General features: G+C 46.0%; 1 protein-coding gene across 2 annotated transcripts in view; it reads right to left on the bottom strand.

Annotated features, from left to right (window-relative positions):
- Positions 1-26,702, bottom strand: part of LOC308434457 (nuclear receptor ROR-alpha) — a 96,645-nt gene that overhangs the window by 21,923 nt on the left and 48,020 nt on the right. Inside the window, exons 2-4 of one of the 2 annotated variants that reach the window (XM_080934734.1) lie at positions 15,938-16,023; positions 3,018-3,148; positions 321-716 (exon numbers count right to left, since the gene is read on the bottom strand). In XM_080934734.1, coding sequence (XP_080790860.1) covers positions 321-716; positions 3,018-3,148; positions 15,938-15,966 — 556 coding nt within the window. In that variant the 5' untranslated portion in view covers positions 15,967-16,023. Of the gene's footprint in view, positions 1-320; positions 717-3,017; positions 3,160-15,937; positions 16,024-26,702 lie in introns of both variants that reach the window. The other variant, XM_080934733.1, reaches the window with a different exon arrangement.

Raw genomic sequence — 26,702 nt, 5'->3', positions numbered from 1 at the left:
GCCTGCAGCTTAGATTTGGCCGGTGGACCCGGTATATGTGTGACCAGGAGTCTACGTGAAGAAGCAGCTCAAGTGGCCTTCTCCCGCGCCTCCTGTGGAGTGCAGGCCGCTTTACACACACCCTGTCAAGTTCCAGAGCAGTGCATTTGCTGTGAACACCCATGGGAAACAATCAGACAGCGAGGCTGCCATCTGACTTGGGAAAGGTGGAGGGGAAATCCTGACCTTCAGAGAGGACAGCCCCGTGGACCCCTTTCGCTTCATACAGAATGCCCAGAGCAAGCCGGAGCTGCCAAGAGGCAGAGCGCACACTGCCTTACCTAGTTCTGCCATGGACACGGTTGGGGACGTCTCTCCGTTGGTGAAGGAACAGTAGGGGAAGAAGCCAGATGCTGGTGTGTAGTCACATATGGGTTCGGGTTTGATCCCATTGATGTCCAGTCCCGACTGGTCTGGGGAAGGCTGGATGTCCAGGTAGAAGCTGCTGACGGCTGAGTCGGCCTTGCTGCCCTCGGGAGTGTGGCCGTCCATGTAGGTGCTGAGGTCATCATGCAGTTCCGTCAGCCCATTGGCTGAGATGTTGTAGGTGGGCGTCAGCGGCTCGGCCTCCCCAGGTTGCTGCTGGTGGTCTCGCTGCTGTTGCTGCATCCGGTGCTTCTGCACCTCGGCGTACAAGCTGTCTCTTTGCTTCTTGGACATCCGGCCAAACTTGACAGCTTGGAACAGAGAAAGTAAAGCACACCTTGAACCATGCACAGTTCTCCTCAAGCTTTCAGGCTCTAGAATGTCTCCGAGCAAGTCAGCATAAAAGCAGGTCACCCACAAGGCAAGAACAACTTCCTCAAGTGACTCCCAAACATACCTCCTAGGTGACACGGTATTGTTTGCAGGCTAGCCTAGGCAAATCCTTCCCTTGTTTTTCTGCAGTTTTGTATCCTTAGGCTCAATTAAGAATATAATGGTTTGGTTTTTCTTTTTGAGACAAGGTCTCACTAAGTAACCCAGACTGACCTTGAACTGGTGGTCACCTCACCCCAGCCTCCTGAGTATTGCGTGTTAGGACTACAGGTGTGCTCTACCTAACTCTGTGGTGTGATGCGGTCACTTCATTCTACGTGGCCTGGCCCAGACCGCCCCCTCACTTTGCAGTGTCTGAACCAACAGTCAGAGCTGCAAAGATCTACAGGGTAGATTGAGGCAGAAGCTTCATCTTTTATAAAGTGTTCTTTCTATTCTGCACACAAGAATGACATTGGCCAAGGATCTGGAGCTTTTTATGGTAAAGCTGTCTATAGTTCCCAGAACTGTATGTCTGAGTTGGCCTGACCTATGAGAACTGTGGGCATTCGTTGACCCTGTCTGTATTTTTTTTCTTTTTGGAGACGAGGGTCACTTCACTGAGTCGCCCAGGTTGGCCCTGAACTCCCAGATGCAGGCCGTCATCCTGTCTGCCTCTCAAGTGGCCAAGGCACAAAGCCTGGCATCTTAACGGGATCCACCATCCAGTGATACTGTACTACAATCACTTAGCCTCAGGTGAAAAGAACAAGGGACGGCAAGGCCTGTAAGGTCCCCCGTGGAGGATCTGTATCTGCATCTCCTCTCCTCATGACTCGGCCTCACAGAAAGGCAGCAAAGGTGGCAGCAGCTTCCTGCCTCGCTGTTCCTGGTGTGTTCTCCGGAAACACTCATCCAGATACAGAAAACATTTTTCCTGGTTTGATATCTCCCACCGGGGGTGTTGTCCCCCTGCCTATTTGTCTAGGCACTCTATAGATGAAGCTTTTTGCTGGAGGGATTTAGTTCTCCTAATTGATTATAGTCAAATCGATTCCTGATTGGGGGATGAGCTCATTTACGCCAGGACTGTCAGAGTGACAGAGGGCAGAAGGCAGGGGAGATGAACCTGCAGTCGGGAACTGAGACCCACCCCACTGACCAGCCGGTGGATGGACTCTTCCTGCCAAGGGAGGGTGTGCTGTCCTTTAGACAGAGGGACAGAGCAGGGTCGCGGCCATTTTGGAGCTTCTATGGCTCAGATGGGACTGGACAACAAAATGGGTATCTAATTTTATAAACCTCGAAATATATTTCTTTCTCACAAGCTATACTATTTTATGACATACTGAAGATACTAAATTTGGGGAGGGGCAAGGGCCATTCTAGAAAACCCCATGAGTCAAACTTCGGCTGTGGGTCTAAAATTATACTTTAACTTTTGTCTTAATAAAGTGACAATTGTATCCAGTTAGTGAGACTGGCTCTCAAGGAAATGCATTTGTAACAAGCAGACAGGAGCCATACCTAATTGTCAGTCTAATGCTGTAGAAAGACAAAAGATGCAAAAAGATTCACATGCAGGGAAAGTGAGCTTGAGCCCGGGTGGCTCTGTCCACTCTAAGAACAGCGAATGTTAGAAAGGGCAGCCGACACCCCACACCCCAGGAGACCTCTCTCTGGGGACAGTCAGCTAGTGTCCTCAGTTTCCATGTGTGGCTGTCTTGAATCCTGGTGTTATTCAGTGCATTTAAGAGTGACTTCAGGGAGGAACCTTGAGATGCTTTGTAACTGGAAAGTGGCCCATCCCTGGTCGTCATGCCTCCTCAATGACAAAGGACACCTATCACCGAGTCTCACTGTCTTCATACATTTGGAAGGTGCACAATTTGACTCTGGCAGGTGTTTCGGATGACCCAGTTATCGAAAGACCTATTTCCTGCCAAATGCCAGTAGACTTACCGGCATTTGTCCTGGCTTGGGTTTCCTGCATGAGAGCCTGCAGATGACACATACCTGTAGTTTCTGAAATGTTGACAACCTGAAGCTATTCTGACTACAGGACATTTCTTTGTCTACCCTCATCAGCTAGTTAGCTGACTCTAGGAGTTCATGAATTCAGGAAGAGCTGTGGATTGCTGAAAGCTGCCAGAGGGGCCCGGGAAAGGGTTGGGAGAACCTCCCCGATGGAACAGCCCTGTGCGTGGGTGTTTGCCCCTCTCCAGCCACGAGAGGCTCACCATCTCGAGACATCCCCACGGCCAGGCATTTCTGCAGCCGACAGTGTTGGCAGCGGTTTCTGCTGGTCCTATCGATCAGACAGTTCTTCTGACGAGGACAGGAGTAGGTAGCATTGCTCTGCTGACTTCTCCTGAAAAAGCCCTGTGATTCGGTTATAAATACGGAACAGGTTAGTGTCATTTCCAGCGGTGATATCCAAAGGCTGGGCACTCAGCATCGAGCACCGAGTGGCATTAATATTTAATAGAGGGATAAGCTTGGAGCAAAATCGTCCAGGAGCCCATTAATGAAATTAAAGTCACTTCTTTTTCCTTGAGTAAAATTAACCCCCAGAGCCTAATCCTCCAGCCCTTACACATGCAAAACTTCCTTTAACTTCTACTCAATTGCCTGGATAAAAGACACATGATCAGGGTGATCACAAAAAAGCAGTGTGCTTGCTGGAATGACACTTAAGGTTTTGCCTTTAACCTGTATCTCCAAAATACCTTTTCTTTTGTCGCCTGTGTGGAGGTATACACTAAAGCATGTGCGTGTGTGTTTGTGTGCGCATGTATGTCCCCATGTGTGCTGCGGAGGCCAGAGGAGGTGTCCTGGTGTCACGCCACCTTATTTTGCTAAAACAGGGTCTCTCATTGTCCCTGAAACTGACCATCAGGTTGCAAGTCCCAGCGAGCCTCCCATCTCCGCGTCCTTCACGGCATGCCTGGCTTTTTATGTGGGTGCTGGGGATTCGAACTTAGGTTCTCATGTGTGTGCAGCAAGTGTTGTGTCCCATGATGTCATCTATCTCCCCAGCCTCCAAAACACTTTTTGGTAAAATAAACACTTTTTCTGGGCTGCCCAGAGTTAAGGGAGATGCATTTGTACCTAGCTCGCTTCTGTCTGGGTGTGTCTGGGTGAGCCGTGGTGTGCCGTCGTGTTTTCTCTCTACCACTCAAGCCTCTGGCTGTTTGGCTATCTCTCACTCCCCAAGTCTGAACCTATTGGCACAAACAGTTCAATGACACCTGGATTGACTACTTAACCCACCAGCTTAGCACAGGTGCAGTATTTCCACTATGGCTGACTTAAAAATAGCCCAACCCTCCATAGGTTTCTCATGCAATATATGTGCTACTTAGAAGCATATTTCATAATTTCCAAAATACATGGCAGTGACAAGGGTGTGTGTGTGTGTGTGTGTGTGTGTGTGTGTGTGTGTGAAGGAGTTGCTTGTATGACGCAGAAGCACAAAGGGGACAAGAGAGAGAATGCTCATCTTCAGGGCTGCCTTAATGATAAAGACGGAAGTCTCCAACCAAAGGGACATTGGTGGGTGGGTGAAAGTAAAGATTGAACAAGGAATGTCAAAGTATTGATAGGCTTCAGCCAACAGATTTTTCTAGAGGCAGATTTGGCTACTGTATCAGAGTTAGTAAGGACAGAAATAAAATGTGCTTGTCCTGTAAGCCGGGAGTCTTTTCTAGACACCAGATGCCCAACTGACTTCAGCTCTAGCACACTCTCACACTACGGGGTCGGGTGACCACTGAAATCATGGTCAGAAAAACCTATAAAAAGGTGATAAAATTGGCTAACTATCTAAGGCCAGTGTGGTCCAGTCTGAGAGTAAGAGAGCGCATATTTGATGTAAAGACATTATGAAAAATTAGCCCTCCAAAGAGAAGGATTGTTTGTCCTGGCTAGTGGGGGCCACAAGTGACTCTAATTCTCTCCTTTTCTCTTTGCTTTCTGATTATTTCTCTACAGGCTGATGGTGTGTAAGACTCTCAGAATCTGCCACCACTTTCCTTGTGTGCTGCTCTGTGTAATGACCTGCGTCTGTGTGGATCAAGACATGTAAGTTAGATGCATGTGAGCTAGTGTTGGAAAGCAATCCCCGTCAAAATACTTAAAGCCATGTTTTTGTGTGTGTTCCCCAGTAAAAAGGGAGTGTGAAAAGTTTTCTTAGAATTTACTAGAAGGAAGCCAAGAAAATTTATTTTAAAACACCCAAGAGGTCACCTGCGTGGACAGTCACTTTGGTCTCGTCCATTGATCGCTTTCCCGAGGCTCAACCACTGGCCACACCCTCTATGTTTCTTTCATGGGAATTTAAGTTTTTTAAATTTTATTTATTTGTGTTAAGGGGAAAGGGACTGAAGCCTCGGGATGGGATGACTTGCTTCAGGAAGCCAGGACAGATTTTTTTCATACTTCTTTCCAGAACACGTTTGTCCCTTTGTTCCCACAGTAAGTAGCAGGACAGATTAACTCTAAAATTAACATTTTTCCTTAGATGTGTTCCTTCACCTGGCCCAGACCGCCACTGTACAAGCATCTTATCAACACACCATGGTCTGATACTGTGGCTCAGGTGGGGTGGGAGTCACAGGAGAAATCAGCCTCCAATTCCAGCATCTCCCTTCCTTTCTGCCCCAGCGTGTCTACCCTACCCGTATCACAATCTGGCTCATTCCTGGAGTGAACAGCAATGAAACTCAGAGCAAGGGCTCAAAGTCCCTCTCGTTAGGGACATCTGAGCGAATCAGGCTGTAAACTTCAAGGGAAATTAATGCAGCATTCTGTGTGTCTAGGGAGGGAGGAGGGGCAGCAAGCCAAGCTTGTGACTGGCTTCCAAGCTGTCTGCCTAGTTACAGAGTTGGGAAGGATTTAGGAAAGCAAAACCTAGAAGACATACCCTCTTCATCTCACTTTTATCCTTGAGTTGAGTCCATCAAGAACATGCTTGCTCTGCAGCTTTGAGAGGGCAGAGCTGAGAAGCAGGACAAGGCCCTTCTCTTGGACAAAGACGATAGAGTTCCCGTCCTCAAGAAGAAAATCCCATTCCCTACGGGAGGGGTCTAGCGGAGCGATCTAGGTAGAGAGCGGAGAGGCTGCTCTGGCTCAGCCAAACTGAACTTTGCATTTTTAGAAAGACTGAGTACTTTGCCTTCTTTGTGTGGACACACGTGTGTGGGCTCCAGTGCCAAATCTAGGTTTTTCTCATCAAGTGCTATTCACTTTAGATTTTTGTTTCTTTTCCCACTTTGTATTTTGAGACTGAGTTGCTCATGAGAACTGAAGGTTAGGCTTGCTGACCAGTGGGCCTGGGTATCTGTCTGTCTCTGCCGCCTATCCCCTAAGCACATGCACACAAACACACTGACTTTAAACATGGGTTAACTCAGGTCCTCGTGTCCACATGAGCTCCTTGTCTTCTTCAGAAACCTACCCCAGTATTCTTTGGAGAGATTTCTGAGCAGTTTAAATGTCTAGAAAGTTATACTGGTCAAACATGCAAAGCTTTGGAATCCATAGGAGAATTAGAGGTGAGAAAGAAACTGTAGAAAGTGTAGGCGGTTCCTTGCTTCTTAACAGGGCAACAGCACGCTTCTGAGTGAGAAGCAGGGTTTTGTCTTCTGGGAGCACATCCTAGAAGGCTCCTCTGAGACATGAGTTTGAGGTTGAGCAGCCTATGGCAAGGCTCTTAGGGGACTGTGTATGACAAAGCCAGCACTCAAGTCAAGGACTGTCAAGAAAAAAACATGAACTACATCACTGTGCAATTTTACCAGTAACAAAAGGCATGTCAAAACACTTGAAGTAGGTTCCACTCTAGACATGGTGGACTTGAGCGAAGTCACCATGATCTATCTTCCTGGGGCAGGAGATGCTTGGATTGTGGCACACTACTACCACCTAGTGGCAACAGTGCTTCAGTGCAGGAGAAAAGGATTATCAGGCCCTACAGGATGAAGTCACCCATGCACCACAGATCTTCTACCTTCGGAGACACAATCCACGGGAACCCATGAGGCTGAGCAACACGAAACAGTCTCACCGACATGACTGCCTGAGCATGAGCTGAACTGAGGGCATCAATAAGACACGGTGCTCTGTGGCACCAGAAGGCCAACAGAGAAAGGCAGGGGCAGGCAAAGAATGTTGCTATGCGAGATCAGTTGGATAGCCCTGGAACATGTGTGCACCAGCAACGCCGTGCAGACTAAGCAGGCTGCGTTTAGGAATATGTGTGAGTATGTGTGTGTGTGAAACCACAGTTAATGAAACGATAGACTGGTTGGCTAAAATTATTAGAATTAATTAAATAATTGAGTATTAACTGAAATTATTGAAGTGCAAAATGAAAACTAACCGAAATTAATTAAATAATTAATGAGAGAGTGCAAGGAAGGGCATCCGGATGGGATGGTCTGGAGTGAGGCACGGGAGATGATGTAATTAATCATATTATAATCTCAAAAATATAAGAACTAATTATTATGCATGAGCGTCCCTGGGTGTGGGCTGTATACTTGAGTGCAGTGTCTAAGAGGCCAGAAGAGGCCACTGGATTCCCTAGAGTTTACAGAGGGTTCTGAGCCACTTGAAGCAGGTGCTGGGAACTGAACTCTGGAAGAGGAATGAAGTTCTTAGCTGCTGAGACATCCCTGGAGCCCTGTGTGGCTTTGTCTTTAAAGTGCATTTCTGAGTCTTGTTTATGACGTGTCTATTGCTTACTTTTGGAAAATCAAAGTGGCCATTTGGTATATATACAGATATGTATATATATATATATATATATATATATATTCAAATTTGACCACTGTGTGGGACTTTCTTCTACTCCCTGGGTTAGACTAGAGCCAGGGTGTTCACCACAGAAAGTTCACCTGCATTCTAGAGGTGAATACTAAATGTCAGTAAATTCATTCAATCCAGTAGTTAAGCCTAAACACCACTAAAAAGATTATTTATTCTAAGAGGTGATGTCCAGTGTATTGGAAGGGTGGCAGAGCTGGAGATACTGAAGCATTGGTTATTTCTTCCTGACTCCCCAGCAAGCCGGTGCACTGGGGTGCTTGCAATAGCCTCATGGTGGAGTGTTTATACCACAGAAACTGGCAAATGCTACGCTTTGGGGCTCAGTTGATGGCTACTACTTTTGGTGGCTGTCTAGACTGACAAGCAATAAAGTGGCCTAGTGCAGACCCAAATGGGAGACTGTGTCCTAGCCGTGGCCATGTGGTTTGGGAATATTGTAGAAAAATGGAAGCACTTCATCCAGAATTTGAAATTTACTAGACAGTTTGGCAGAGGTGTTCCCATTTCCACGAACAAAGATGTGGCGTTCCAAGATGCATGTCTCTTGTCTCACTGTCTTATTCGTAGTGGAGATGAAATTATCAATCCAATTTCATGTTGAAACCACAGGCTTTCATTAGCTCCTTCCTCCATCAAATCCAGGTACATACTTACCCAACGCCTGTGGCTGGAGTCACCTCCCTGCCTGTCAGCCCCCAGCTTCACCCTCCTGATATCTCCCTCCTTCCAAAGTCCTACACAGACCAAGCTGTGTTCTAGTTCTTCAAAGGACCTCTGTCCTCACTATTGCCTGGAAACTCAGAATTTCCTTCCCCACCCCTTCTCTGGGACCTTTCTGAGCTGGCCCCTCCCAGGCATACGCCTACTGTGACTCAGCCCTCTACCCACCATCACTGCCTCCACTGCCTTCTTTGTTCCAAAGACTTAACTCAGACACCTGCTGACGGCACAGCAGGGTGAAAGGGGGGAAGAGGGCCCAGCACCGGTCATGTTCTGAGCACCATTCTGGGTGCTGTGGAGGACGCCTCATCAACTGTATGTAAAGTATCTATTTGCATACCTGTTGTATGTTCAGGGTTAAAGTTCAGAGAGATATGTTCAAGACCTCACAGCAAGCAGATGACAGGAGGTGCTGGATCTGAGTTCTTGATTCTAGGTGCATCTTATTCCAAAGGCTTGCTTTGGTGGTCAGTGTGCCAAAGGTCCACATTGGGCATCAGTCCTCGGGATCTGTATCCCTCCCTCCCTGGCAGGGATCTGTCACCATGTCCTCAGGCTCAGCAGAGAGGCTAGGCTGGCCTCGGGGACTCTCTGGGGAGTTTAAGTATATGTTACTAGGGATCAAACGTGTGTAGCCAGCACGTTATCATCATGAGGACATCTCACCAGTTTTAGGTCACAGAAATATGCAGGGAAGATTGGAAAACTAAGCCCTCTACCCACTTAGATCTGAAGTGAAAGTTAAGATAAAGACAAAATGGAGCGTGAGACAGGCTCCATTCCTACTCAGGTGGGAAAACTAGTTTGCTAGATCTATCTCATTAAATTTTTTTTTTTGAAATATCAGTCACTTTTTACATCGGGGTTATTATTGATTTCACTCAAGCGTGTGGGCTGGCTGGACACTGAGTGGTGGTGGTGGGGGGGCTCAGGAGTCTTGCCCTGGAGTTGGAGGTCCTTCCTGCTTGGGGCTGCTTCTCTGTAAAGCACACTGCAATACTGATCTGATGTTTGGTCTTTTGACAATTTTCACGTAATGAATTGATTCCTACAGTTCATTAACATACCCACTTCCACTTCTGTGTACACATATGTCTTAATTAGCTGCTCATTGGCTGTTTAATTACAAGAAAACAGCTGACAGCTGCCTCGCGGAATTCTAATGGCAGACGAGTTGGAATGGCTACACATTTGCTTTTTGACAACCAAGATTTATTCATGACTCTGAGTTATTGTGAGTGCTCCTATGCCTGCCCAAAGCATTGCATCTTGCAGTTTGACTACGAATTGGAAATTCAGGAGACTGCACAGTGGGCTCTATGCTGAGAAGAGCTCTATATAATCGGATGTCCTATGTCCTGATTTTATCGAACCTGGGAGCTTTCTTCTGAGAATGTCCAGGACGGTGAGGATGAGTGTGGATAGAAAGAGGAGAAGCTGGACAATGGGGGAAAGATGGCAACTGTCTGGTTTCCTGAGGGTGAGGATAGGTCCTCCACAGATTAAAGTCAGGGAGAGGAAGAGGCAAAGGAAGAGAGAAAGTGGAAATGGAGTCAGAGCAGGATTAAGTCTCCTAAGCAGTAAAGAAAGACTCGAGTCTGTAGAGGAGAACAGGCGGTCTCCTTGGCATCAGTTAGCTGGTGCACAACTATCCTGCCCCCATCCCACCTGTGCCCGAGCATCCCACAGCACCTCCTAGGAAAACCTTCTTCTACAGATAATGGCCCAGCTCCTCCTGGAGCCCTGTGTCTGAGCTCTGACTGGAAGCTGACATCAGCTCATGTGTCCCGTTTGTAAGGGTAGATGTTGCCAGCGCCTGAGTGCCAACTTTCTGAGATCCAGTCCTGGGAAAGACACTCAGCAACCCCAGGAGAACCCTCCAGAAATCTGGTACTCAGACAGGGAAGATTCTATCTACCACACTGGAACCTAAGATCGTTGGCTCTGGAGGCTGAAGCAGAGCGCTCCACCCACTGCATCTGCTCCACCCACTGCATCTGCTCCACCCACTGCATCTGCTCCTCCCACTGCATCTGCTCCTCCCACCCCATCTGCTTCTCCCACCCTATCTGCTCCACCCACCGCATCTGCTCCTCCCACTCCATCTGCTCCACCCACCCCATCTGCTCCACCCACCGCATCTGCTCCACCCCCCCCATCTGCTCCACCCACCGCATCTGCTCCTCCCACTCCATCTGCTCCACCCACCCCATCTGCTCCACCCACCCCATCTGCTCCACTCACCGCATCTGCTCCACCCACCGCATCTGCTCCACCCACCGCATCTGCTCCACTCACCCCATCTGCTCCATCCACCCCATCTGCTCCACTCACCCCATCTGCTCCATCCACTGCATCTGCTCCACCCACCCCATCTGCTCCACTCACCGCATCTGCTCCACCCACCGCATCTGCTCCTCCCACCCCATCTGCTCCACCCACTGCATCACCCAACACACACAATGGAAAACTCAGATGGCGGAAGGGTGGAGTGGCTGCTTGTTCCCAGCCCTGACTTTCATTTTAAAAGGCTGAGTTCTAGTTCAGGTCTAGGCATTTTAAAGCATTAAAAATAAAACGTATTGAACACAAAAGCGTTAGTGTTGAAAACCACACAGAGTCAGCTCAGGGGTCATAGTGACTTTTTACAACTGAATAACGAAAATAGCAGAATTCATGTAGAGCTAGTAAGGCCTAAAGGGAATAGTCATTGAGTTTCTTCCCAGCCAAGCACCACAAAGCTCCACACACTTTGATGATTTCCTCAGAGGGGAGAAAATATCTGTAACATACACTCTAAATATCATTAAAAAAAACCTTCCTATAGTTATTTTACTAGATGCTTGTGAAGAGATGATTTCCCTGTAACTGGCTGGAAGAGGAAGTTTCATGTAGGACATGATCTTAGCTACAAGTCACTGATGATTTTTTTTTTCAGATAAATGAATCTCATATGTTAAGTATACTATGATTGCTATGTGTGTGTGTGTGTGTGTGTGTGTGTGTGTGTGTGTGTATGCAGGTTATATGCATTTTTATGGAGAGCAAAGGGTCTTAAATATGAGAAATTTACTAGCTCCAGTACTAGACTATACAATACATTTTAAAACAGAGGCAAAGGGCTTCGAGGCTAGAACACTTCTGCTCTTGCAAAGGTTCCAGGTTCCATTTCTGCAGTCAAATCTCACACCCTTTCCCGACTTCCATGGTATCTGCACTTACACATACATATACCTCTTAAAACAACCTTACAGTTGAAACTGTAGAGACAAAAAGCCTAAAGCAGTTATGGATCTGAAAAACAAACAAAAAGCAGGTGTCTGACAGAGAGAAATGTCCCATTATCAGCTGAGCTGCTGTTAGAAGTGAGAGCCTGTGACCATTGGGCCATTTCTCAAAGGTCTAATGGCAGGCACAGTTCTCAGCATGGTCTTTCCTTCTCAGGGTCAGGATGGAAGGTCAGCTCTCTATCTAGAGCCCCGGACATTGTTTCTAGGCCTTTTCTCTGTCCTTTCCAACCTCTGGTTCCCACTGGCTGGTCACTCTTATCAGGGTTCAACCAGATTTGGTTCCAGGAGTTCAGAAACATCCCGACAGAGGGAAACCGTTGCATACTGCTGTGGTGCTCTTTCAAGAGAGCAAGCAAAGCACATAATAATGATATATTCTCCCCATAATAGCATCCTTCAGTCTTGGTGGCGGGAACCCTTGCTCCCTTCCACTACCCATAGAAAGCAGCGCTTATTTTCCTTAGCCTGGGGTGTTTGCCCTTCCCTAAACGCAGTGGCTACAGCCAAGGCTGACTATTGCAGGTCATTTTCCCTGCACCATTCCCAATTATCCTCAACTCTCAGCCCAGGATGCCTCCATGGCTCCATATTGGTGCCTGTGACACTGAACCAGGCCCAGATTTCTCTAATACCATCAGCTAAATATAGGCATTGGCAAGTCTATACACAGTTATTTTTACGCTGAGCAGGCCTCTTCTCTACAGATAGACCACAAACTGCTTGAGGGAGGATCTAGGCAGTTACATCTTTGGATTCCTTAGAGTGCTTATGGTACATGGCTCCAAGGGAGAGTTCTAGTATTGCTTTTACTATCCTGTGCATTGACATGAAAAAAGTGCCAATGGCTACAGAAGACAAGACTAGACCATGGATATCCCATTAATAGTACCTGTCTACCTTGGGTGACAGCAGCCAACGCTCTGATATATGAGTGTTTATTGCACAGCTTCTCCTGAGTGTCTGACCTGGATGCGTGTAGGCACTCCAGCAAGCAGCTACCCTTACCTAACAGGCTGGGAGAACTGACTGATAATTTAGGTGATGAGGTCACTGCTCAACAAGTCCCAGGCAGAATTCCAACCCAGCTAGTCTGACACTCAGAGACCATGTAGTACACTGCCCCTGTCTAGATTCCAAGGACACGAGCAGAGGGCAAACTGGGAAGAACCAGAAACAAGGGAGGAGCGTTAGGTTTTGCTTACCTAAGAAACTATATAGAAAAATGATAATGAACTCAATGATCATATTCTCTGGCTTCTTTATGGTCAGGTTGATATTTAGATATACCTATAAAACAGCTAGCTCAGAAAATGACAGTGGTGTTTGAATAAAAGTCTCCCCCTGCCCCCGCTGACTCATATGTTCAAATACTTAGTCCTCAGTTGGTAGAACTGTTTGAGAAGGATTAGGAGGTGTGGCATTGTTGGAGGTGTGTCACTGGAGGTGAGCTCTGAGGACTCAGCAGACTCCTGCCTTTTACCTCTCACTTGCAGTTTGAGATGTGAACTCTTAGCTTTCCTACTGACATGCCTTCACACACTCTAACCCTGTAAAACTGTAAGCCCAGTGACTTTCACTTATAAGTTGTGTTTTTTACGTTTTATTGCAGCAATAGAAAAGTAACTGCTACAACAACACAGACCATTTCCTATCCCCCTCCAAATTACAGATCCATTTGATACATAATGCAGTTTACCCTCCTGTGTCTAATTATACTGCCAGGAAGAAACGTATCTATGATTTGTCAAGGCGGGATCATGTCCACCTGGTTACAGTACGATGATTAATGACAGTGGCATTTCACTGTAACTAGGGAGAAAATTTTACAGTCATACACTACAGTATAGAACAGGTCCCTCAAAGCCAAACTCATAATACTATACAGCACTGAATAAACCATACTCTAGTGGTTTAGTGGTGTTCACTGTGGGAGGTCACATGAGCAGATGAGTTGAACGCATTTCAACATGGAGGTGTCGTATGGACAGGATTTGGGGAGTGGGGATGAGGGTGTCTAGATATACTAGGACTGGAACTGCTGTTATCTTGACTGTTTTTATGTATTTTCCCCAGAATAAATATTGGGCCTTACAATGTGTCCTGTGCATGTGTACTTTGTCAATCCAGGACTTACTGAATAGCCTGTTATTAATGAGCCTGAGGCATAGCACACAAGTCACCCTACTCTACCCCTGAATTTCATTTTTCTAGATGGCACATTGTCAGTTCAGTACATAGAACTACAGCGGCATGGCTGATGGACTCAGAGCGAGTGCTGGGCTTTTGGGACAGAATGCAAGGATGCAGGGTGGCATAGGACCCAGGGGATGTACAGTGCACGAAGGCCATGCATGTGGAGGACAACAGCGCAGATACTGCTGTAGGGATGAGAGGACTTGGTGCTCCCACTGAGGACATAACTTTGGGGTCACAGAGACTGAACTTGAACCAGCTGGCCCAGACGGGTCATCTGCATAGCTAGATTAGGATTTCAACTTTCTTTCCATGTGTGTGGGACATGCAGAGGTCTGAGGAGCAAACTCACTGCTTCAGGTCTGGTGAGCTCTGGAGATCTGCCTGGCGCAGTGCTAGGCCCCCTGCCTACAGAGCAGCACTACCCACTCAGTCTTTGCTTCAGCCCCAAGTACTTCATCTTTAAAATAACTTATTTCAGAGAGGCCAGATTGAGGAAGAAAGGAGCATAGTCCTTTTTTCTTTTTCTTTTTCTCTTTTTTAAATTTAGTACCGTGAGGCCTTAACCACAGAGATGAATAATTCAGAATTCCCCTCCAGTGACAAGTTCCCCACTTCTGAAAGGTAGGTGGCCTTTTAAAAAAGTACAAAAGGATTTGGTGATGTACAAAAGCCCCATACTTTGGACCAGTGAGGTGGCTTGGTGGGTGGGTAGAGGGACTTGCCACCCAGACCGATGACCTGAGTCCTAAGGGCATACAAGGGAGAAGAGAGCAAACTCCTGCAGGGCCTGACCTCCGCCTGCAGGCCATGGCCCCTCTTCTTCCTGCCCCAAACCATTATGCACGATAATTTTGAAAAACCCATCTTCATTAACCTGCAGTCTAGATGGTGCATTTGCATACATGTAAATCAGCCAATGATATGATTAGCAGTATAAGGAAGAATTTTAAAAAATGATCTCACAGCCATTATGTACATATGTCTGCTGGTGATTCTATCTTATGAAATACATTCTAGTTTTCACTAATGGGCAGCAAACCAAGTTCACACATTCCCCCAGCCCCCAGTCTTCAAAAGCCGCAGAGCTAATCTGGGTTTGGCTATTACTGTCTCCTAGGTCTTTGCATCAAATAGCAACTCTTCCACTCATTTCGGGCCATTTTAACCATGTCTTAGGACTCTTCCCATACATGCAGAAGAATTTAAAATTCAACCAATGGAAATTTGGGTAACAGTTTGGGGGCGTGGTCTTGGATTGATTAAAATAATGTTTTCCATCCTCACAGTAAGCCTGTTCTACATTCATACAAATGGTCACAGTAGCAATACTGAAGGTGCTATTTCGACTCAAGTGAGACTTCCCAGATTTCTTATAAGCACCTCCTATTCTTGGAATAGACTAACGGGTGGAACGGGCAGGTGTCATGGCTACTTTATGGATGAAGTAGAGGGATTAAAAGGCTAAGATGTGGCGGGTGACACCAGGAGTAAAGCTCAGTTCTTCCCATAACTTAATATCTGAATAGCAACAGAAACACACAGTCACAACCATGTGAAACTTTACGGGAAATACCTTCTCATAAATCCAGTCATGGGCTATCCAAGGTCTCAGCGTGTGCCTGCACTTTGCAGCAAGGGAGGCCAGAACAGATGTCAGTGTCCTTCCCTGTAGCTCCCTGCCTTATTCCTGGGAGGCAGGGTCTCACGCTGAACCTGGAGCTCAGTGCTGCAGCCAGGTGAGCTGGCCAGTAAGCCTCAGGGGTCTCTACCACAGAAGGCTTGGCTAACAGGCATGAGTGGCCATTTCTGGAGTTTTTGAATAGGCACCAGGGGTTTGAATTCAGGTCCCGAGTTCTCACACACGGAATGCTATTCCCCACTGAATCATCATCTCTCCATCCCCAGAGGTAGTGAAATCAACTCTGGTCCCTCGCTAAAGAAAGAACTACAGTCTATGCAAATGCAGTAATCACTATTTAACAGCACGGCACTGACCACACCCTGTCGGCATCACTCAGAAGCTCAGGAGTTGAACTTTTAGATAGGCTGGAGGTAAAAAATAGAAATTGCAAAGATGCCTTGTAACATGAATAGAAACAATAACAACAATTCAAACAGCTTACCTTGCAGCCTTCACACGTAATGACACCATAATGGATTCCTGACGATTTGTCTCCACAGATCTTGCATGGAATAATTTCAATTTGAGCTGCAACAGAAGCATGCAACCAGTTAATTACATTTTCTTTTAAACACCTTATAAAAGCGTTCCCCGATCAGCATTTGTATAGTGAAAACTAATAACCTGCTAAACATTATCCTGCATTAACTATTCATTGCTGAACTGTGAGGGTCCCCCTAGAGCCCTGGACTAAATTATGGCTGCTCGTTATATAATAGCTTTCGGGTTATTAAAATGGGTCATTTGAGAAGGTGTTTAAGAGCCCACAAGAAGACTGGAATCAGCATTTCAAAGGCTTCTAGAACTGGAGAGTTCGCAGTTTGGGCCTCAGAGAAAAGCAGACACTCAAACATGTCCCCTCCTACCAGCTCCTTTTCAGTCATTATTTTTAAAGGTCATAAATCTGTCTTGGCTGAGCATGGGGCTCTTGACTGGGAAAGAAAAATACATCCCCCCAAAAGTCAGGTCTACTTAGGAAAATGATTCAATTCAAAACATTAATAAATTACGTACGATAGGAAGGGCTCCTCGCTCATCTTTTCAGAGAATTAATGTAGTTGCCATGGGATCAAAATTAGTTCATCTGTACAGCCAAAACCTTTCAGCCATAAAGTTAATATCCTGCCTGAATTTAATAATGATGAATTTTGACAAACAGGAGAGGTTGCTTCTGATTTTTTTTTTTACCGATGGAAATTGATTTTTATTTTATTTTATTTTTTGTGCAGCATCCATGGATTTTATGCCATTGATTATTTAAGGCTGCTTGCCTCTGGAAAACCAAATGATTAAGATATGACACCAAAGTTTTATGTCCTGGCCAGGCATATCTCTAGATACACACACTGTCTTTCAAGTAGAGGTAGAAGAAATAGAATTGAAAAACAGAAAATATACAGAATTAAATAACTCATCCCTTAAATGGGGTTTATATGTGAAGCCACGGAGACTCCTCTGTCTGGTGGGGATGCCCCCCCCCACCCCTTTACCGAGAATGATCTGGCGTGCTACACACTTACATTTCAAAGTTTTCACCTTTGCCTATGACCACAGCACATCATCTACCAAATTAGACAGAAAGCAAGTACCATAGCCAATTTTATTTTATGCAGTATTAAGGTAGCTTTATGCCTCTCACAAAGCAATGGTCTCATCCAGGGACTCTGTTGTGTGATGCATGCAACACACATGCACACATGTGCACACTCACACGCGCACACACACACACGCACACATGCATGCACGAACACACGGCCTACTCTCTTCTAATGAAATATCATATCCGGGGATACTTGATGCAATGATGTGATAACATATCCAAATATACAAAAATCACTGAGTTAAAGCTCATTATAAACCATGCAGCCTGCTAACTCCCAAGACAATAAACATGAGTGCTGTGCTGACTTTCAGCTATTCTAGAAGGACAGTCTTCTCCTATGTATTTTTTCAGCACTGTATCCTATGTTTGCTCATCTGACTTGGCTGTGTATGCGTGTAGGTATATGCATGTGGCAGCAATGCCTCTGTAGGCCAGAAGAGGGCGCACAAACTCCTTGTAGCTGGAGTTTGTCCACCATGGGCACCAGGAACCCAACTCAGGTCCTTTCAGAAGAGCAGCAAGCACTCTTAACCACCACGGTACCTCTCCAGCCCAGACGTAGAGACTGTCCAAATCTCACAAATTCTTTGATATCATTTGGAGGTCTACTGCCTCATAATGGTGACACTGCTTCTTAGAATGTTTAGAGTTGAATGAATAAAAACCCCGTTTCCAACCTCGCCTCGCTTGACTTCCTAGAGACATATACTGTACAGCCTCATATCGAGTGTTCCTCTCCATCTCTTTGCTGGAGTCACGGGAAAGGCTGTCTTGCAGCACCAGGCACTAGTGCATTTCAGACAAGTGGCAGAGAGCAAAGGCATCTAAAAAGGGCCATCAGCCCACATTTCCAACCTAAGGCACGGACTAGTCTTAATAAGAACTGGCTGCCTCCACCCTGACCTGCCAGGAAGAGAATAATTAGGCAACAGTATTCCGTCCACTCATTCAACAGAATTTATGTGTGAAATAAAGACAACCCACCAGGAGCTGCCTTCTGCCTGTGCACACTTCCAGCTAACACTGGAATGACCCCAGCAGACCTCTTTAGGCCCCGGAGTGGAAATAAGCATCAGAACCACTTGAGGTAAATTGAGCATCATTCTTCTTTAAACTGGGCCTTTCAAGAGCCAATCTTCTGGGCATAAGGGTTCAGCCTTGCAAGTAGAGCATGAGACTTCTGATCTCCAGCACCCACCCGAACGCCTGGTGGCCAAGACTGAAATTCCTGTGTTTGGGAGGCAGAGACGAGAGTTTCCCCAGAGCAAGCTGGCTACCCAGACCGACGGACATGCTGAGCACTGGGTTCAATGAAAGACCATGCCTCCATGTAGAAAGACACATGACTGAGAGCCTTTGGTCTCCACACACATGTGCACACAGATGTAAGAACAAAATCATCTTCAGTCTGTCTTAATGATGGTGGATATGTATATCAGTTCTGTATAAGAATCTAAAGGCCACGGGTGCCTGGACCCTCTAGGGAAACTAAAACTTCCTGAATCAGGTAGGGGTGTGAATTCTGCTGAGGCACTCTGGGTGGAGCAGAAATGAAAACTGAAAGGGGGAGTTCAGAGAGTACTCAAAATTCTTTAAAATGGATACAGTAATACTTTATATACAGGGAGGTCTGGCGGTCTGCTCATGACACGGGGAAGGGCTGGAAGTATTTCTTTCTTAGCATCACATGGAAGGGCATCGATCAATGGCAGCACAGACGCAGACTGGTTTGGTATTGCTGGGCCAGGGTCGGGGACCTGAGTCAGGCCTCAGCATCCTTGGTTTTCAGCCTTACATAAAGTTCAGGTTTTTCAGATGTCAAGGTTATCCAAACCCACGCTGATTGCACAAGTTTACACAGAGACCACAAAGCTAGGAATGAATGGGCTCACGTAGACTCACTTATCTGTTCAATGAGGGCATGGCCCTAGACCTTTGTTCCCAAGAGCTGTGCTTGGCCTCAGTGGCAATGTTAGCTAAAGGATCAGAATTAGTTAGAACAAGCTTGTCCAGGCACTTCCCAGTGGTGACCGAAGGGTCTCTGTAGAACAAGGTTCAGCTCCAGGTTTGGTCCGATTAAACTGCTAGCTGACCCCTGAATGGCTGTCTTATCTCAGAAGATAATAATCTCAGAAGAGAGGAAAATGCACCTGCTCTCTGAATGTCATCTGATCACATGTGTTGACATTCTCACAGCAAACATTTGCAGCCTGGCAAGGCACTTACCTCTCTGTTCAATTCCCCTCAGCATGCAGAAGCCCTCCCCAGCCACACTGCTATTCAATGGACAGACTCAAGTGAATCCCAGAGGGGAAAATGATAGTCTACGCCCCCCCCCCATATATTTCATAAGATGGACCCCAATTTCAGTTTTCGTTTCCAAAAGAATGACAAAAATCCCTTCCCCTCCCATGTGTCCAGCCTTTCCATTCTGAACCAGGAAGCACAGTCTTCTCCAAATAGTACTTTTTCAGCTCAAATGATGCACCTTAGCGCCTGTATCTATACACATGAACTCAGCCTTCATTCCAAAGGATGTTCTCTGTCAGATACCACCGTGGTTGACAATCACACATACACAGACTAATCTGCCACACATGTGTGTTGCTCCCAGCCAATATCACTGAGCAGTAGACCACTGGAAGCCAGATGTGGCCGTATAGACCCAGATTAGCCTCGCACTGAACAGTCTTGCTATGAAAACTCTCCTCTGCCCATATTTCCCCCAGTCCCACTGTCTAAATAATTGGCTCTCGTGCACTGTAAGTAAGCCAGGCAGGATCTGCATCCACACTTGCAGAGGCAGATTTTTGGAGCTGACAAGCAGCAACCTGGAAACGCCAGTGTGCCAATGAACCACGTGACCCTTGAGCTGGGTGTTCGGTCAGCTCTGCTTGCTTTTTATTTCTAATCTGCTGGAGGGAGAGGCAGTCGTCTGTCCCTCCTATGGCCGAGAAGACTGTTTAAGAGCAAATGCAGCTCTGGGGCCTGCAAAGTGGCTCAGAGGACAAGACCTTTGACAACACATCCAATGACTTGAGATCAGCCCCTAGGATCCACACGGCAAAAGAGAAATGACCCCTGCAAGTTGTCCTCTGACCACCATATGTGTGCTATAGGACATTTGTGCCTACACACACAAAATAATAGAAACTTTCTCATCCTGCTGTCCTGCCAAGCCAAACCATCTGAACGACCAACACCAATGAGCTTGTCCTTGGTACACAATCATTCATGGAGAATCAAGGGACACTACCTCAGCCACTGGGATAAGCCTACATGTTAAAGAAGCCCATGTCAGTAGCCTGTCCTGGGAATTCCCTGTCTAGCATATAGCTGAAAGTCACCATCCATATTTTGGGCCGTCCTTTCTATTTTGCAGAATTCCAGGTAGAAGGTTTGACCTTCCAGTGACTCACCTCAGGCTTACCAATTCTTAAGCCTAGGCGCATTAGTTAACCCCTCTGATGCCAGCTTCCTAGTTGAAGACTTGCTGGTATAGTATATGAACGGTGGCCTCAGCTATTGCCATGTGGCCATTTTACATGTGCATCCAACTCAGACATGCTCCACATGGTTCTTTCAGACTCATTTGGTAACCACTAGTTCTTTTCCCTGTTGTTGTTGATAAGGAGTCCTCGTGGAATGGAATTCTTTCCTCCAGAGTCTAAGCTCTTTGCAAAGTGGGGATAGAGAAAAGCTGCTTATTTGCTAGGGACCGTGAAAGGCAGTTCGTGCTGGCTGCCACAGCAGCACCCCACACAGCCGCACTTAGCCGCAGAGACAGTGCATGTCACACATTGTAGTGGGATGTAGGAAGTTTTCCTATTGGTTCATAGAAAACAATGAATGCAGCATAGATAGACTCAGCTCACACTATCATCCCTCACTGCAAACCATCTGTGCACCATACTTTCCTTGTGTTCCTGTGAGTGCACGTGGAGGCTAACCCTTGATGTCTTCCTCCACGGCTCTGAACTGCATTTTGTTTTTTTTTTTTAAGATAAGGTTTTTCAATGAACCCGGAACTGACCAATATAGCTAGACCTGGAATCTTCTGTCTCCATTTCGCCACCCACCTAATTTTAATTTCTAACACGGGCACTAGTGACTGAAGTCAGGTTCTCATGCATTCTCTCCTCAGCACCCGCACTATCCTGGACTATATGTGTTTGGTTTGACTTCTGCCTGCCACGAAAGTGGCCAGGGGGTCAACATGGCTGCAGTTATGACAGAATATCTGTCATGTATGTGGATGTCTATCAGCTTTGCTTGTGTTGTTGGGGAAAAAAAACCAGCAAAGATCTGTTTGGAAACAGCCCTCTTATTTGCACAAATCTTTTGAGGTGGGTTTTTTCCCATTTTTAGAAGGCTGAGTGTGTGGAGGACTTTTTTTTTTTTTTTTTTTTTTTTTGCCCTGTTATGTATTTCCCTAATATTTGAATTTTTTTTTTTTTTTACAACCAGCATGTTTTACTTTTGTAAGCAGAAAAACCAATAAAGATTAAAAAGAAAAACCCTAAGGCGTTTGATTTTATTTTCAGTCAAATGGCTGAGTCTCTTTGTGGATTAGTCACTATATTTTATCCCCAGTTTAAAACTCCTGGGGTATTAAAGGCTCCTGCGGCCACCCCTGTGGTGGTACACAGCAGCTTGGCCCCTGTGTCAAAGCTGACTCTGGCTGGCCTACAGCCTCCGAGTTGCTTGGAATGCCTTTGGAAACCCCAGTCTTCAGAAGTCTTGGCTGCTCTGGTTTCAGGACCTCCAAAATCGGTTTTGCAGGTTGCACCCTATTTAGGGGAGTCCAGCTGAGAAAGGAGAGGCCCAGGCTTCAGTTGGACCTGTGAGTCCTGCTGAGGAGGCCTCTTCTGACTGGTCTGCTTAGTTGAGGTTACTTTATCATTCAAACCATCCCTTCAGGGGTGGCACGCTCATCCACATCGCTACAACTTACACAAGTGCTCGGCATAAGTCCACTACAGGGCAGGATCAGCAACCCAGAGGTGACAATTTTGTCCCTCCTTCCTTGGAAGGATTGACCCACCCTTGAGGTTCACTCCTTTTATCTCTGTGGTAGAAGGAGAGTATCCTGTCACCCTGAACCTGTGACATGGAATATAGCGTGGCTTTGTTCCCTGCCCCCTCCTCACCATGTGCCATGGTCCAGCTGCACACTCCGAAAACTCATAATCAACTTGTTTTGCCATTGTGTCTACTAAATATATACTGCTCAGAATGCTAGTTTCCCCCAAGAAGATAGCCTTTTCTTCCCTTGATTTTGGATTCTTTCATGACAGTACTGAAATCATTGCCACACATCACCAAAACAATTAGACCCCTAATTAGGAAAGTCCCACCCCTCGACACCCCCTTCCATAAGCAGCCTCATCGTCATTTTCCTGCAGCAGTAACAGCAGCCGAGAGTTACAGAGCACTGTGTGGTTTTCAAAGTTTTTGACCTCATTAGCTTGTTTTGACTTCCGTGTGCACAGCATCCCCGAAGGAGGCAACTGTTAGCATTCCCATTCTATGGATGGGGAAGGGAAGCATCTGGAGGGTCACATGAGCTCCTTCACCTTTAAATATCCTGGATAGGTACGCAGACAGACAGACAAACATATGTGGTATTTCTTTCCTATCTCGGTTTATTATAGATGCTGTGGATTTGTTACTAGTGGTCTACAGCTCTCAAGAACAAACAACACAAGGGAGAAAGAGCTGGAGAGTCATCCAGCCAAGAAGAGGTGGTACCAGCCCTGCCAACCTGTCCTCAGACACCAGGCTTCCTGGGTGGCCTCAGGTAAGGCACTTAGACCTCTACTTCCTCCACCTATAAAACAGGAATCCATCTTACCTCCCAGGCAGTGGTGGTAAATGAATGTCCCTAACCGTCTTTGAAGATGAAAAAAATCCTATATAAACAGGAAACTTTAGGAAGCTTGACATATCATTGGTAAGAACTGGGACGCCAAGCTCTCACTGCCCACAACCAACCAGTCCACCACAAAGAATCAAAGCACATGGTGCTATAATTTGTATCTATCAGCTAGACATACGCAAGTTTAAGTCCTTCATTCTCAAGGACTGATGGGTTTGGGCATCGCCATGGTAGTCTCAGCCTGAAAGAAAAAGACCCTTAGGATGGAAAAGTTACAGCAAAGCCCACTGAGCCACATTATTGAATCAAGGCTAGATCAGTCATTGGGACCATCACCGATGCCATGATGGTAAACATAGCCCATGTTCATGTGATCCTCAGACATCACAAGTTTCAGTATTAAGGTTTTTTTAATTGGCTCAAATGATGCCCTCCTATCTCCAGTCATGTAACTTCATTAAAAGAAACAAAGACCTGTACCATTTTGTACCCTTGAAGACCTAAAAGTTACCTAATGAAGGAGAGGGAGAGAGAGGGGGAGAGGGAAAACTAGAGAGAGAAAAAGTGTGTGTGTGTGTGTGTGTGTGTGTGTGTGTGTGTGTGTGTGTGTCGCTGGGGAACAAACTCAGGCCCTTGTGGTGCATGCCAGGTAAGCACTCTGTGATGGGCCTATGTCCTTAGTCCATAAAGTCACTTCTTAAAAACTTCATACTGATTGGGGTTTCTTCTAAAGCTTAGCAGTTTTTTAAAATAAGTTTTTTAAAGACATAATTGTAAATACCCATCAAGCATGCATCCACTCACAGACATACAGACAGACATAGATGCATCTCTATCTAAAAAATGGCCACGATTGCAAACTATAATAAAAACTGAGCACAACTGGACATTTGGAATTTGGACTACTTTGCATGCAATTAAATGGAGAAGAGTTACATCAGTAGGTCAGACCATCTCAGAGTGAATTCACAGAAAGCTGGGCTAGCTGAGTATACGGGAAATCTGTGAAGAATAGGGAAGCTAGGCCCACCTTCTCATGTGGTTTCCGGTGAAGATATAGGTAGTCCCGACAATGGGGACAGAACCTTAATCCCTTGTAACGTTCCCAGTTCCCACCCCAACCAGATTAAGCTTTCCTTAGAAAACCTGACTCACAGTCCCTGATGCATTTCTGTCTTTACTAAAAGCCAAATCCCGATGATCCTGTCATCCCTAGACAGGGACACTCTATCCAATGATCAGGGGTCACATTTGCCATGGGAAGAGAGCTGGAAGTCTTTGATTTTTAGTTCCAAGTTTCTCTCGAATTCTCCACCTACACGCTCAGACACAGAATGTCTGAATTTAAAGTAACTGACTCCTTTACCTCTTTTGGTAACTCCCTAGGAACCAACTAAACCTTGAGCAACATGACTTAACCAGCAAGACGATGCGATGCTTCTGAAGTTGTCATTCTGCTCATAAACTGGGCCAGACGCTGAGTAACCCCCGCCCCCACAGGGTGCCACTAAGATGGCAAATACAAACCCTTTTCTCTTCTGGTTTCCCCAGATCTTCTCCCTTTCAACCATAGAGTGCATCTGCGGCCATGGATCTGTGATCTTAATTGAAATTAGAGACTTAGAAGAAGGTCACTAGATATTTTGCCAAAAACTCCCAATTGGAATAAGCTTCTTCAAAGATTTGATAATGAACTAGAAGATTCTAGAATCAAATACACGTATATATCGCTATCTCTAGCTTGCTTGATTTCTTTCTTCCTTTCTTCTTTTTCTTCCTTCCTTCCTTTCTTCTTTCTTCACAGTATATAATTCTTAATTTTTTTTCCTAGGTCTCCAGGATGAGAAACATTTAGAAAACTCATGCTGAATGTTTTTATGTGGGTTTAAAATTATTTCATATCATCAGAAAAAATAAGCCATTTTATTCATTCATTAGACTGTGCTCAGGGAGAGTCCAGATACCTTATTTTCAAATGCCTTAGATGCTACTAGATGCAAAATGTCGCCTGTCTGAAAAAGTTGCATCTAATCTGTTTTTCGATCACCCTTACTACACACACACCACGTTCTCCTTACCACCAGCAGCAAGAACATCGGCACCACATTTAGGTTAAGTCTTTCTTTCCTTCCCGCCCAGGGCAGAGGGTCAGCTGCTTGCTGTCGTCATTCTGAATCGTTTCTTCACCACAGCAGAGAAGAGTGTTTTTAATGACTGAACCCAATCTGCAAATCTCATCTAGTTTCTGCCCAACCAGAACCATCGGAATGACTCTCACCGCCTTTCAGGACACAATCTCACCTAATACAATTACAGCACAGTCCTCATACCCAAGCTCAAAAACAAAACAAAACAACAACAACAACCTCCCCCCCCTATTTTACAGAGTCCCTTTCTTCCTACCTGCCTGTGTAGAGAGCAAGCTAGATCCATTTTATAATCATGGTGTTTCCATTTGGAAGCTTCTTAAGGGATGGACACATACAATGTTATGAAAAGAACATACCAGATGATTCAACTCCACAAGTAAACAGGGGGAAAAAGTCTGTGGGCATAGAAATGGCTTTTTACAATAACTGGACTGTTTGCCCTATGTTTTCTGAGTGTGGGCCCTGGTGTCCTTGGCACATGTCATCACCGTGCACTGAGCACACACTTCTGAACAGTCTGTCTGCCCCAGGGCACTCCAGAAAAGCCCCGAGTCTCCTGCCTGAAAAGCCAACCTCTGATTGCTAATTCCAGTTGCCCACATTCCATGACCTCCTCTGGCCAAAACCAGATGGATGAAGTAAGATGTGTGGAACTGGGTCAAAGTCACCAGAATTCAGGTTAAGTCATAACAAGTGTACCCGGCAAAGAAGCCTGTTGTTTCTTTCCATGACCCTGAGTGGTTTTTGGAAGAGCAGTGGCTGCCCCTTGCACAGCAGATGATGTCAGCTAGGAAACATGCTCCAACCAAATAAACCCTGGATTCATGATGAAAAGTGTGTGTGGGGGGGAACATGTCATTTTAAGCCTTGAGAATGCATTACCTCCCTCAGCATCAAGCCACAGAAGACCAGAAAGACAACATTCAACACTGACATGGTCACGGAGCAGAGAACTACTAGAGCTAAGCTTTGAAGGCCCACAGGTTGTGACAAGTGAGGATGAAGAAGAGGACGGCCCAAGGCCTGTGTTCCACCTCCACGCTGTTTTCCTATTATTCCCAGGGGAGCAGAACTTTGTGTGGTAAAGAAGTCTGGTTTTTTTGTTTTGTTTCATTTTGTTGAAACCTACAAGCATGAATTTAGGCTTGCTTGAGGCAGAGGTGCAGATTTTAAGCTTCATAGGATCATAGGCTGAGGATGCTGCTCAGTTAGCAGAATGTTTGCCTAGCATGCATAGAGCTCTGGGTTCCATCCCCAGCATTACATAAACTGGACTATGGTGGCACAGTCTTGTACACCTTGTAAACACTTGGGAGGTGGGGGCAGGGGGGTTGGGGGCCAAGGTTATTCTCTATCACATAGCAAGTTCAAAGCCAGCTGGGCTATGTAAGACCCTGTCTCAGTAAAAAGACTATAAGACCATACAGGATGAATGGCTAAACTCTTGATAACAAATTTCACCAGTTCTCTGGTGTATCCAGATTCTAGGACATAGTCAATCACATCTGAACACTAGATCTGACAAATTCAAATACATCATAGGTGTCCTTCTTGATTACAATTCAATAGTGACCTT

The sequence above is a fragment of the Micromys minutus genome, assembly GCF_963924665.1.
Source record: "Micromys minutus genome assembly, chromosome: 21".
In the NCBI taxonomy this organism is placed as follows: domain Eukaryota; kingdom Metazoa; phylum Chordata; class Mammalia; order Rodentia; family Muridae; genus Micromys; species Micromys minutus.
This window is presented reverse-complemented; position numbering and strand designations above follow the sequence as displayed.